General features: G+C 40.7%; 1 protein-coding gene across 5 annotated transcripts in view; it reads left to right on the top strand.

The window, feature by feature from the left end:
• Positions 1–14,619, top strand: part of KIAA1549L (KIAA1549 like) — a 141,358-nt gene that overhangs the window by 110,449 nt on the left and 16,290 nt on the right. For 4 of the 5 annotated variants that reach the window (XM_064715681.1, XM_064715677.1, XM_064715678.1 and 1 more), the window contains exons 16-17: positions 2–131; positions 7,320–7,667. In XM_064715681.1, coding sequence (XP_064571751.1) covers positions 2–131; positions 7,320–7,667 — 478 coding nt within the window. The remainder of the gene's footprint in view (position 1; positions 132–7,319; positions 7,668–14,619) is intronic. The other variant, XM_064715679.1, reaches the window with a different exon arrangement.

The raw sequence follows: 14,619 nt of genomic DNA on the forward strand, positions 1-14,619 counted from the left end.
GGCAGCCCCTGAAGAACTCAGTGTACAGAAGCAGGCAGTCCCTGAACAGTCCCAGCCCAGGGGAAACGGAGATGGATCTGCTGGTGACTCGAGAAAGGCCGAGGCGTGGCATCCGGAACAGTGGATATGATGTAAGTTTGTTGGGTATAGGCACAGAAATCTGCTCAGCAAAGCCTTGACTTGCTCCAGGCAACAATTGATAAGCCACAAGACAGATTGCCATGAGATATTTAGTGTTACTGGAGTTTATGTGCACTCAGCATCCTGAAGAAAGCTCAGACTTTTTCGTGTACTTTATCATTCTACATCATTTTACAGTCTGAAATGCAAAGAAAACCTTTGCCCAAACCCCAATATTTGCCAAAGTATTAAATCTTGAATTTAGATAGCTCTTCTAAGTGTGTGGCTGCTTGACAGTGAGCTTTCTTCATTGCAATTAAAATCCTCTGTTCTGAAGAACAGCCTGGAGCTGCTCTCTTGGTTCAGAAGAATGAACAGGGGATGAACTTAGGAGTTCATCCTAAGAACTAAGTCCCAATGGCAGTGTTTTTGGAAATCCCCTGGGGACAGGGATTGTCCTCTTGCTCCCATCAGAACTGGGAGAGTTTTGTGCAGGTAAATGTCAAACCCAGCTAGAGGTGATGCTGCTTTGTGGTCCAAGGAGCTCATGCAGGCAGCACAAGGCAGAGGAGTTGTCTTGTGCAGTCTGAACAAACACTGGGTGCAAGTTGATGCTGTGTGAACCCAGAAGGAGGATTATAAATATCCCCCCACTCTGGGGAAATGTTGAGTTTTTCAATCCTTTGTCATGTGTACAAGCTACTGTTGCTCAGCCAGCTCTGAAGATCAGTCCTAGAGAGGGTCTAAACCATTCTGGAAAACAAGGAAGTTCACCTGTGGTTGCCCATCCTCTAAACATTGTAGGTGAAAAACATTTTTTGTGGGGGGATGTTTCATTGTCAACCCTCTCTCTGCCAGGAATGTGATTTTAGCAAGGAGAAAGAAAGTACCAAAGTTGGGGGGATGTGTTCAGGAAAGTTTAAACCTTTTACAGAATTCTTCAGGGTAAGTTGTAGTTGTCAGATTTCTGAAATGATTCCCTGCATTTGGACACTTCCAATCAAACTGCAGGAGTCATGTGGAGCTGTGTGAGTGGGCTGACTGGTACACTGCTTTCTGAGGAATTAGGATGCCAATACTGTGCTAATAAAAGCTAGTTTTTCACAGGAGATATTTCCCTGGAAATCAGTGTTGAAAACATTTGGGGAGCAGGCACGGCAGCAGATTTTAAAAATATATTTCAATATATTGTGTATGCTATATATAAACCATTTTTAAAAGAAAATGTATTAAAAACCTTGGAAGTAGATTAACGAGCTTATGCAGATTGTGAAGTGTCCTCAGAGTAATTGTAAGCTGTGAGATGTGTGCACATCACAGAAAAAATTGCTTTTGCCTTGCCTTTGGTGCTGCAGTTGGGTAACCTGTCCCTGGCACAGTGCTTCACTAAGTTACATAAAATCCCTCTGCCCGATGCACTGCAGATTCACTGCAGTGCACCTCTTCCAGCTCTGAATGCATTTCCCATCTGAAAGCACAGAAATGCTGCTGGGAAATGGGACAGGATATTGAAATTTAGCTGCCAAGGCTGGGCCTGCAGCGTGGGCTGGTCCCCCTCTCCTGTTTGAGGCTCCTGGGAGCTGTGTCTGACAGGCTCTGTCTCCCAGGATACCCACTGATGGCTGCATCCATGGAATTCATGGGTCTCACCAGCTAAACACCTCTGCAAATCTGACCTCTGAAAATGGGTGAGGAGGGGCTGCTCTGAGTGCTGACTCATGTGCCCTTTCTGTTTCATACGGCAACACCTGGCACCCATTTTTGACATCCAATTTGTCATATTAAATGTTCCAGCCTCCTCAGAGTGCTGCTAAACTCTTCCTCCCAGGATGTTATTTAGCAGCAGGTGCTGCCAAAGAATAGTGAAATCTGCATTTTACAAGCAGTGCCAAATCATTCAATTTATGAATCAAATAATTCATATTGCCTAAAAAAAGTCGGGAGACTTTTTTTACAGCATAAAAATTTGTGGAGGGAATTTGAGCTGTTACCAGTACACCCAGGTTGTGTGTTGAGGTTTTTCTTCCCAAAAACAATAATGCTTTTATTTTTAAAGAAAAGAGATTGAGACCTCCCAGATTCTTTAAGAAACTTTTTAAGAATTCCTCATTCATGTGCACAACCACAAGGTTTCCTTTCAATAACAAATTTCTAAATGATTTTCTAAAATACTTCATTCATACTTTTCTGAAAATACTTCATTCTCTATAATTAATTTTGGTGATATTTCTTTGAATCGTAGTTCTGTTTCTCAGAGCTAAAAACTGGTGAAGACATGAAGATAAAGATCCAATATTTTACATTTGTCCTTATGGAATATGTAGCTTTTAATATTATTTTGGAGTATACGTTCTACTGTTTGATTTTCTCAGTATATTACTTGCCTTCATAGTGCCTTTATAAATGAATTATTATTGCACAGTATCTAGCTTTCCATTTTAAAGAATCCCAACAGGTTTCACTATCATCACTTTCAAGTAGGAATTAGATTCAGAAGACTTTATTAACATGTTTATTATTTTCAACAAGTTCATGAACAACTCTGTGTAGAGTGCATGCCATACCAAAAGATTCTAGAACCTCTAGACTGCTCTAATGATTTATACCAGAGCAGAAAATATTTAGGCTGTTTTTGCTATCAAAGGAAGAAAATGACCTTATTATAAATGTCTAAATAATCAGTATACAAAAGAATTCATGGGCATAATTTAGTTGATATAGCTGAATTAATGCAATGCACCCCAAAGGTTATAGATTAACGTTCACATAAAGAATTTTACTGATAATGTTGCAGCAGCAGAATTATTCAAGAGATATAGAAAGTCTGTTTCTCACTGCAGGGTTTTGTTTGCTTTCTTCAAGTACCTCTAGTCCCTTCTATTGTGCAGTACCTGTGTATGATTTTGTGTAATGGTGGCCTCTATTTAGGACAGCTAAGTGTTTCAGTTGAAAGGATAACAAACAAAATAACAAATAACACTCAGAAAGTGATAGGATGAATTGAAATAGATTTTAAAATAGGAGGAAAAGAAATTATTATTATTTTGCTGCAAAATCTACATGTCAGCTTTTATATTGATGATTCAAAGCTGCCTTAATGTTGGCTGCTAATATGAATCTTGTATACATGTGATATATTTTAAACATTCTGTGGGGGTCTAATGGCTTCAGCAGTGAGTTGTAGTAAAAAAACTGATTTATTTCAGCTTTGGGTACTAATAGGTCTATGTGGGATTCCACTCACATTTTTGCAGGCATGAGCAAATGGAAGAACCATGGTTGTTAATCATCCAGTCAGGATATTATGATTTCAGAGGCTCTTTGGCTGCACTTACACAAACTACCATTGCATTTTATAGTCAGCTTTCTAAAATGTCTCTGATTTTTATTTATTGTAGCAACGCAAACACCAATGGAATCAAAATGAAGGAATGAAATTACGGGAGAGGTTTTAGTTGAAGATTTCCCACGAAGTTTTTCCATTTAAGATAATTTGGTGCAGTTGCATTCCCCTTCCCCCAATCTGATGTGTGTACCACTTGAGAAGCCTGAATTTGAGTTTGTGGCTTTGAATTTAGATAATATACTGTGTAACTATGACTATGTAAATTATGGTTAAATTCTAATGTGCAAATGTTTAATTTTTATCTTAATTTTTCTTTCTTTTTTACTGCCATACTTTCATTCAATACAAAATAGGTATGCTTAAATCAGGGAAAGCAAATTAGTATTTTACTTAGATTTATTATCAGTTTTCACTACCAGTATAACTCTTTTATGAGTGGCTGATAACAGAAAAAGAACACCAGTTTGGTATTTCCCTCTGAAAAGGAATAAATATATTTTACGATTGTCCCACAGCTTACAAAAGCTTGGGGGCACAGTCACTTATCTGTTCAGGTGCAGAAAAATCACTATTACAGGGGAAAAAGATATGCCACACTAGGAGCTACAGAACACTGAAATGATCAGGATAGTGCTGGAATTTTTAACAAGAACATCCTGTTGTATTCTTTTATTTAGGGCTATTTTAAACACTAACACAGTTTCTAAGCACATGCTATATATAGAAGGAGGCACAGATCCTTTTGCTCATCCCAGTTATCCTTCACAGTCAATGCATTTTACAGGTATTTAAAGAATTATAAATTATAATTATATATTTATTATTATATATTTATATATGATATCATTATAATTATAGTTGCTGGTTAGAAACATATGTTTTTAAAACTCTGGGCTGTAAAATTGATCTTAAAAAATACAGATGAAGTGTGGTATTCCACTTTCAGCTTCTTGCAATGTGATTGATTTCTGTCATGGAGTTAGAGCCAAAAAAAAGCAGGGAGGTGATTTCTGTTTGTACTTATCTGTACAGAAGGAATCACCCTAGGAGTAGCCCTTCAAGCTAAGCTGCCCAAGCACTGTCTGGTTGTGGGAGAATGTGCTTGATTCCCTGTTCCCAGGTTAACTTTGCATAAATACCTGTGACTCCTGCATGGGGGCTGGGTAAGACCCCTGAGCTGGGCCACGGTGTTCTCTGCAAGGGGCAGGGCTGAATTTGTGATGTCATTGTGGAAGTTCAGAAAAACTCCTGAAGTTTAGTTCTTCAGAAATCTTAATGTGAGAGCCTGAACAAAGGAATTTCAGTGTCTCTAGTGTTAATAATCTGTCCCTTGTAAGGGGTCCTTCACAGTGATGGCACTATTTGGGGAACCGTTCTCTTCCTGGCACAGTTGCACTGCCATTGATACAACTAAGACAAGAATTCAAATGTTAATTCTAATTGGTTTTAAGTGAGCCATTGACAGTTTAATCTGCTACAGAGTGTCCCTGCTACTTTTCCCAGCAAAGAATGTAGAATATAAAGGGCTATTATACTCCCCTGCATTGTATTATTTCTTTCCAATATTTGTTGTGTGTCTATATCATTATTGCTGCTTTAAGTAAAGGGATGGGACCACAGTTGGGCTAAAAATGATTTATTGCTCAGATAAACATCAGTATCAGAGGCTGTGAGATTTATGAGAGCAAGCAGTTGGCCGTAGCACAAAATAGTCACAGGTTTTTTGTTACAAGACAATATATAACTTCTTAATCAAATGGACAGTTGCCATAGGGTTTATTTTGCTTTCCTAACCTATTACCTTTACTTCTACTGCAATGCAGATACTTTTATCCAACGGGCTACTATTACACATACACACCTATGCTTCTATTAGAAATCTAAACTCTTAGCTTATTCTATACAGTTACACGCCTACATTATAAATCCTTCACCATCTTATTAATACAATTTTTTACTTACTTAAGACATATTACTTACAACTACAGAAACACACATTTATGATTTTTCTGCTTAATGTCTGTATATTTTATTTTTACATCAACATTCTCCCAAGGCTGCACATCAAACCCTCCTGTGTCTGTGGGAGTTTCTACTTTTCCATTTTACATGTGTCTACATTGTTACAATTCCTGATTGTGTGTATGTTATGTCTGCATGTGTTACATCTGTGTGCATTACGTCTGGGTGAGTTACGTCTGGGTGAGTTATGTCTACGTTATGTCTGTGTGCGTTACGTCTGTGTGTTACGTGTGCATTACGTCTGGGTGCGTTATGTCTGCGTGTGTTATGTGTGCGTTACGTCTGTGTGAGTTATGTCTGTGTGTGTTACGTGTGCATTACGTCTGGGTGCGTTATGTCTGCGTGTGTTATGTGTGCATTACGTCTGGGTGCGTTATGTCTGCGTGTGTTATGTGTGCGTTACATCTGTGTGTGTTACGTGTGTGTTACATCTGTGTGCATTACATCTGTGTGCGTTATGTGTGCGTTACATCTGCGTGCGTTACATCTGCATGAGTTACGTGTATGTTACGTCTGAGTGCGTTACGTCTGTGTGCATTACGTCTCTGTGTGTTACGTCTGTGTGCGTTATATCTGTGTGTGTTACATGTATGTTACATCTGGGTGCGTTACGCGTGTGTTACGGGTGCCTTATGTCCATGTGCGTTACGTCCATGTTATGTCTGTGTGTGTTACGTCTGTGTTACATCTGTATAATGTCTGTGTGCGGTACATCTGTGTGTATTACATGTGTGTTATGTCTGGGTGCATTACGTGTGTGTTATGTCTGTGTGCGTTATGTCTCTGTGAGTTACGTCTGTCTTACCTCTGTGTGTGTTATGTCTGTGTGCATTACGTCTGCGTGTGTTATGTGTGCATTACGTCTGTGTGAGTTATGTCTGTGTGTGTAACGTGTGCGTTACATCTGGGTGCGTTACATCTGTGTGTGTTATGTGTGCGTTACATCTGCATGCGTTACATCTGCGTGAGTTACGTGTATGTTACGTCTGGGTGCGTTACGTGTGTGTTACATATGCGTTATGTCCGCGTGTGTTACGTCCGCGTGCGTTACGTGTATGTTACGTCTGAGTGCGTTATGTCTGTGTGCATTACGTCTCTGTGTGTTACGTGTGTGTTACGTCTGTGTGCGTTATATCTGTGTGTGTTATGTGTATGTTACATCTGGGTGAGTTACGCGTGTGTTACATGTGCCTTATGTCCGTGTGCATTACGTCCATGTTATGTCTGTGCGTGTTACGTCTGTGTTACATCTGTATAATGTCTGTGTGCGGTACATCTGTGTGTATTACATGTGTGTTATGTCTGGGTGCATTACGTGTGTGTTATGTCTGTGTGCGGTACGTCTGTGTGTGTTACGTCTGTGTGCGTTATGTCTCTGTGAGTTACGTCTGTCTTACCTCTGTGTGTGTTATGTCTGTGTGCATTACGTCTGCGTGTGTTATGTGTGCGTTACGTCTGTGTGAGTTATGTCTGTGTGTGTAACGTGTGCGTTACATCTGGGTGCGTTACGTCTGCGTGAGTTACGTGTATGTTACATCTGGGTGCGTTATGCGTGTGTTACATGTGCCTTATGTCCATGTGCGTTACGTCCATGTTATGTCTGTGCGTGTTATGTCTGTGTTACGTCTGTATAACGTCTGTGTGCGGTACGTCTGTGTGTGTTACATGTGTGTTATGTCTGTGTGTGTTACGTCTGTGTTACGTCTGTGTGCGTTACATCTGTGTGTGTTATGTCTGCGTTTGAGAATGTCCAAGTGGCACAAATGCTATTTATAAATGCTGTCAAAGCACGTGTAAGGCCTGTGACATCCACTTCTATTCCCCCCACCAGACCGAGCCTGAAATCATAGAAGAAACCAACATTGACCGCGTCAACGAGCCGCGGAATTACGGCAGGGCCCGTCAGGCCAAGGGCCACTCGGAGACGTCGACGCTGAGCTCGCAGCCGTCCATCGACGAGGTGCGGCAGCAGATGCACATGCTGCTGGAGGAGGCCTTCAGCCTGGCCTCTGCTGGCCACGGGGGCCAGCCCCGGCAGGACGCCTACGGCTCGGCCCCACACCTGCCCTACTCCGAGGTGGTGACCAGTGCCCCCGGCACCATGAGCCGGCCGCGGGCGGGCGTGCAGTGGGTGCCCACCTACAGGCCAGAAATGTACCAGTACAGCTTGCCAAGGCCCGTAAGTGGAGCTTCTCTTTGCCACACTGTAATGTCAGAAGGGTGCTTCTGTTCTGAGCCATGTTTTTTTTTAAAGTAGTCCCATTTAGGTGCTTAAAACCAGAAAATAAGTATGTGTAGGGTGATGTGTATATATATATATATACACATCTACATGTGTGCTTGCCTAGACACCAACCTAGATTTGCAGTTGGGCTACACACATACACCATGAGCCACACACGTACACCATGACTGACTCTATTTTATCAGTATCTATTTTAGCAGCAAGGTTGTCTTGTCTTAGTTGTACTAAGATTTAAAAGAACAGGCTGCAGAATAGGCTGAAGATTTAAAATAGGCTGTTCATCAGACCCCAAACTCTTGGAACCCTGGCTGCTGAGAATTTTAGACTTTCTGTACTGATAGGCACTGATCCCCAAGAGAACACTGTGTTTCACCTGAAGCTGTAGAGAAAGCTTCCAAAATTAAATGATAGAGCTAAGATTATAAGCGTATTGTTTGAATAGAAGTGTGTAATATCACATAGTGGAAAACTGAGAGTTTTAGAATGTAGTAATATATTTAAAACAAGATAGATGTTTTAAGGCTGGTCCTTAAGACTAGATAGACCTTTAGAAGCTAGTCCTTCTTTATCACCTTCTTGTTCATGGGCTTAAGTAATATTATGTAATTAGATTAAAAAGTCCACATTATGAACCACAGGTACTTAGTTATTAAGGTAAAAGTAAAAATATTTGACGTATAATTTCTTAATTAAACAGTTTTTCCTTAAAAAGCCTTGTAGAGAGAGAAATATGACTCCATTTTCAGTTTTTAGAGTGAAGTGCTGTACAACTCACACCAAACTTGTTTGCACATCTCCTTCTGCTCAGGTAATGGATATTAGGAAGCAATGTGGTTTTATGGATTAATTATGGTGACATCTGGGTAGGGAACACCAACTCTTCTGCATCACTGGGGAGGTTCAGCACTGAAGAGCAACATGAAATGTGGGCTGTAATTGGCAATCTTGCACTTACAGCTATTAGCTTGGGTCTCTAGAGAAGAAATCTAGAGAAGATTGAATTCCACAGGTCTCAGCTGATCTTATAACTGACTTTATCCTTCGTTTTCTAGCCTCAAGCAGCTCACCTTGCAGAGTAATACATGGATTAGGAACTTGAGCCCGAGGGTGGAAATTGTTAATGGAATTTTGTAGGGGTCTAGACAGCAGTGACACTAGCACTGTGCACACCCTCACGTGAGAAACTGCCCCTGAATTCCCACATATGGTAATGTGAAACTCAACAATATATTTTCTTTTGTGTCAGATACAAATCTAAACCAAGAGGTGATTGCTTTCAGATAAGAAATAGCCCATCTAACAGTGCCAATGTGATAAATTGTTCATTTTAAGGCCTTTTTTTGGTCATAATATTTTTTTAAAAATATATTTCAAATTGAGTCCCTAACACTCTGGCTAGAATAAGAGGATAATGCAGAAAAATGTCCTCAGTTCAAAATCACCCTTACCATGACTTCCTTGACCATAAAAAATACATTAAGGGATGCTGCTTCTGAACTATTCTGAACACAGCTGAAAGCCAGTGGCACTGCCTGCAAAGGTTCAGGTTGGTGCTATTTAAATCATGCTTAGGTTATTTCTGGCACTTTGAAATTGGTCCGATGAAATTCGTACAGCATATAATCATTTTTTATGGTTAGAATTCGATTAAAAGCTTAAGAGACAGCTAATAGGGAGTCAAATTACCTTGACACTTAAAAGAATCCTTCTTAAATGAAATTCAAAATATTATATGGTGAGAGGTTTTTAAAAAAATATAATAGCCACTCTTCTCATGGTGAATGATTCACTGTTGTCTTTCTAAGACTTATTACTCTCCTAAATCATCTGCATGTTTGGAACCTTTTGCTTATCTTTCTGGCATTCTGAAGACAGAGTTAAATAGTTGAATTCCCTGCAGATAGTTGATTGCCACAGATGAGTATAGGCACAGACTGCTGGGCTTTGGATAAGGGCTGGTAATTCACAGTTTCTGCATATCGGTTTCATGTATATGCACTGTGCTTCAACCACCCCATTTCCTGGTTTGTTCTCATGGGCATGGGGGGTTGGAATTGAAAATATCCCCATCTTTGGGGATGAGAGGTACCTGTGCACTGGGATGTTTGTTGCCTCTGTAAATCAATAATTAGTAATTTTTCCCTTTCTTAAAATTCAGTTCTGAGTGGCAATTAGAAGTCAACATCAACAATGCTGTTACAATTCAAACCACTGAGCATTTTGAAAATGAAAATTTCATCTTTGAAAATTCAAGGGCATTTTGTCTGCTTAGATGGAGCAAGTGCTGAGGGGTCCAGAGCCACTCTTTAGTTCTGTGTCGCTCCTGGTGTCCTCCAAATTGTGGATCTTTATTTTTTTGTTATCAACTTCTTGGCTAGTCCCACCATCAATCGTTTGTGTATCTCTCCAGAGTGTGCACACATTTTTTTTTCCTTCTCCTTTTTCTTCTCCCTTTTGAGGCATTCTGCGTATTTTTTATTTGTTTGTTTAGGTTTTTCTGGATGTGCTGCCATTAATACTGAAATTATCTGTAGCTCTTGTGAGGGAATGCCTGTTTGCCAACCTGCCTGTTGGGTGACCTGTGAAAAGAGGATTCCTCCACACGGGGCTCATGCCTTCTCCTGGCAGAGGAAAGCCAGTGGAATGCAAACTCTCCCTGTTGTTCTGGAGCTTCCAAAACATGATGAGTAACACTTGGCTGAGCCCTTGGCACCCAGCTGGTGTGCTGTGACTGGAGGATGGAGGTAAAGGGTTGAACGTGTGACACCAACCACCACCTCCGTGCCTTGGTCGATCTTGTTTGGAAACTTGCTTTGGAAATGTGCTCAGCTGAGTCAAGTGAGAGCTGAGAACAGAGAAGAAAACCCTCTCCCATCACAAGGCTGGACCAGTTTCCATCTCCTCTTTAGTGCTCAGGAAAGAGGAGTGAGAGTCACAGAGCTCTGGGTCCCAAGGTGAGAGGCAGCACCACAAACAGGCACTGATGACCAGAACTTACAGCCTGAGAGACTGGTAAAGCATCCCTGTCCTCAGAGCTCCCCTTCATTTAGCAGGGGTAAAGCAGGAGTATTTTACCCAAATTCAGCCACTTTCAGTAACAGCTGCTTAGTATGAAGCAGGACAGCTATAAAGGCAAAGCCAAATCAATAAATTTGCATTATTCCTGGATAGCAATGTAATAAACAAATAAGTTAAATCATTCCATGAGTTAGCAAGGACACTGGCCTTTTAATTCCTATGGTGAGATGTAAAGAGATGGATATTTCTGTAATTAGGAAGGCAACATAGAATACTTTCACTCAGGACAAATCTGTGAGTGGAAAGTGGTAAAAATATTTAAATATTTAAGCTAGGAAAATGTAGCCTTAAAACTAACTGCAAAGTTTCTGCTTTGGACATTAGTTAATTTGTGCTGACCTATGAACACAGGCTTGGGTTTGTTCAGCCTGGAGAAGAGACAGCTCCAGGGAGATTTTAGAGCACCTTCCAGTACCTAAAAGAGCTACAAAAGAGCTGGAGAGGTATTGAAGTGGAGGGAGACGACCCATCTTCCTTGATCAGCATCGACTCTGATTTATTGATCAACCAGTCACTTTTTATAACCGTGTTAATTAAGTTCATGCATATTGCAAGACCTGAGCTCGCAATAGGTCAGAGATAACACACCAACCCCTCCTTTTGTTTCCAATACCAAGATTTGTGTTCTCAAAACTTACTTTTACTTTCCCAAAACAGCCAAAAATAGAATATCTACTTGTTATGAGAAAGCTGCCTGAGAACTCTGGTATGCAAGGTTCTCAAGGCCTTCATGTTTGTCACTTTTACTTGTAATTAAAAACAACCTGAGAACTTCTACTGTTTACAGAAACAGGCTGTGAGAATTTGCTCCTCACAGCTGCCTTCTAAGCCATTTCTGAAAAAATCTCCAACAGAGAGGGGCTTTTTACAAGGGCAAGTAAAGTGGGAATGACTCTGAACTGAGAGAGGGCCGGGTTAGATTAGATGTGGGTAAGGAATTCTGTACTGTGAGGGGGCTGAGGCACTGGAGTAGGCTGCCCAAAAAATTGTGTGTGGCCCATCCATGGCCAGGCTGGATGGGGCTTTGAACAACCAGGTCCAGTGGAAGGAGTCCCTGTCTGTTGCAAGGGGCTTGGGCCTAGATAATCTTTAAGGTGCCTTCCAAACCAGTCTGTGAGTTTTCTTTTCTCCATCCTGACAAGTGGTACCTTGGGCTCTCGTGGGTTGTAGGAGACAATGGTGTCTGCCGGTGGCTGGACTTTATCCTCCAGACAATTTATTGTCCTTGGCCCAATGGCTGCTAAACTGCACTTCTTACTTTTAAAAGTTATTTATTGGTTTGCTTTTTAAATTGTCAGTGTTCTAGCCACAGCAGACTCCTTCACTGGCATTTCTTACTGAAAGGGAGGCACGGGGTCTGCTCTCTGCTACCTGTGCAGTCTGTCCTGGGTCTCAAGTGGGATTGCCTCTGCCTGATTGTTATAGCCTTTGTGTTACAGACTCTCTCATTTTTCATAAAATAGAGTTTGGAACCCATGCAGAATGTTTTCCTTCTTAAGATTGTTTTCTTTTGTTCTTTTTGGGGCTTTTGGTTGGTTTGTTTGTTTTTGTCTGGTTGGATTTTTCTTTTGCTAAAAACCAAGAGATCATTTAAAAAAGATAAATATTTGAAGAGTAAAATTAGGCAAATCTGTGAAATCAGCTGGGTTGTGTTTTCTGTTTGTTGTTTTCCTCTCTGACTCGTTTCACAGTGGTGAAGTGACTTTAATTCTACAATCAGGCCCATTGGCCAAGAGCCTAAGGGCTCATAAAAATCTTTAACAGGCATCTGTGGTAAAACCTTGGCTTCATTTAGCTTCTGAACACTTCTTTCCCGTTTATATGTTGCCTGCAGGAAAACACTAATGCCCCAACAGGTTAGAGAAACTCTAGAAATTTCTCTGGAGTTCCCTCCCACAACCAGGTTGGTGTGTGGCATCTCAGGGCCATGAGGGCTGACTCCTGTCCCTGCTGGACAAACAGTTCCTCAGCGTGGTGGAGCAGATCTTTTTACAGGATTTTTCACTTTAACAGGATTCTCTCTGCCCAGCCATTAGCAAAATATTGCCACTCACTCAAAATTGCTCATCTTCCGTGTAAGCAGCAAAATAAAGGCTTAGATTTTCTATTTTACTTTTTTCCTCAAAATTTCCAGTGCAAGTCACAGCATATTTGTGAACTGTGATCCCTTAAAATACCTAATACCTCCTTTGATGTCCCTCTTCCAAAGCACAACACACAAGAGAAAACCCAAATCTGAGTCTCTGCCTACCCTGCTAAACTGTCTGGAGTCGCTTTCCACTACCAAACATTATCCCAAGTGCTGTTCCTTTAAAACAGGGGGATTAAAATAGATTTCATGCTTGGCACAAATGCATGCTGAGAGCAAGATGTGGGATGAAAGGCTCGTGGAGCCAGAAGGGAGAGTTGAGGCAGCCTGTGAGGGCTCTGCCAGCCTTTGAGATGCAGAAGAGGCACTGCAGACCATTCCACTTCCAGCACTATCAGGAGAAATATAATTGAGGTTTTCTTTGATGCAAATAACATTTGTTTTTCCCTTACAGTTCTTTCATTAAAAATCAAGTGTTTCTGACCCCTGGCTAAGAAATGTAGCAGTGTCTTTTTAGACTTCTTTTTTTCCTCCCACTTAAATGTAGAAATGCTTTAAGTATCATGGTAGCATGGTGAAAGTAAATATTAGGAGAATTTGTAGGTGGCATGCAAGAAAAAATTATTTTCAAAGACATGCCTTTGAGGGTATTTAACATGTTTTAGAAGGGGTAGCAGTGAGAGGACAGAAAGATGCTGGGTCTGTACTGCTTTTCCCTTGGAGACACATCAAAAATCAATTTGATAAGTTACCTTTTCTTTTTGTTGACCTAGTTTTGCAGGTATTTGAGAATGAAGGCATTTGGAATATGGTCTAAATGTGTAATTTTACCAGATGATTACAGAAAGCTTTTTCTGATATATAATGTGGGATTTATATTGCCAAATTCCAATCTAAATGTAGGTGGTAAGTCTGAAATAATCATGTAAATCCTGTAGGCTCTTTCTCTGGGCAGGAGACAGAGTGTGACTCATCCCATGTGTTTTAATGTGCTTTTAACTTTCACTGCTGTTTGTGGAGGAGTTTCTCTAGGTAAACCAGATTCCTCTTGTTTAGAGGGCCAAAGTCCCACCACTGGACCCCTTTTTAATTTTTCAAAATGCCAGTGTCTTAATAGTGGTCAGCCTTCCCCAATTTTTTTATTTGTTATTCCTCTGATTTTATCTTTATTCCCATGCATTGCTTTGAATCATCGTCATGCAAACCACAACTAAAAAAAGAATCACAACTAAATAATAAAACAAAAAGCAATAGGAAAACAAAACCCTCACCCATGATGTAGTGAAGCATCTAGTGAGATATCCTTCCTCTATGTGTATTTGAAAAATTACAGCCTCTAATCTATAGCAGTGCAAAGGATTTAGGAGGAAAATTTTGTCCTTCATGTCATTTCTGGGGTGCCCTGAGTTTCATGCACATAATCAGTCCTCCTTCACATGTATTGGTGATAAAATTCAGAATTACTGCAGGCAAGCTGCTTAATTTTGTGATTTTGTGGGTGGGCCTGGTGTTCCTCTGGATCAGTCTGCCTTTTCAGAACTGTTTGAGGTCCTTGTTGCTGTTCTGGAAAGTTACAGAATTTGAGGGGTTTTGTGGAAATTTTTTTTTATCTCTTGAGGGCTGAAAGGAAGAGGTTGAAATATGGGTTGCTCACAGGGAGCTTCACTGCAGTACACACTGCTCTGAGGATTCTTTCTGAATCTTTGAAATACTTTTTTC

Source organism: Zonotrichia leucophrys, chromosome 5 (genome assembly GCF_028769735.1).
Source record: "Zonotrichia leucophrys gambelii isolate GWCS_2022_RI chromosome 5, RI_Zleu_2.0, whole genome shotgun sequence".
Classification (NCBI taxonomy): domain Eukaryota; kingdom Metazoa; phylum Chordata; class Aves; order Passeriformes; family Passerellidae; genus Zonotrichia; species Zonotrichia leucophrys.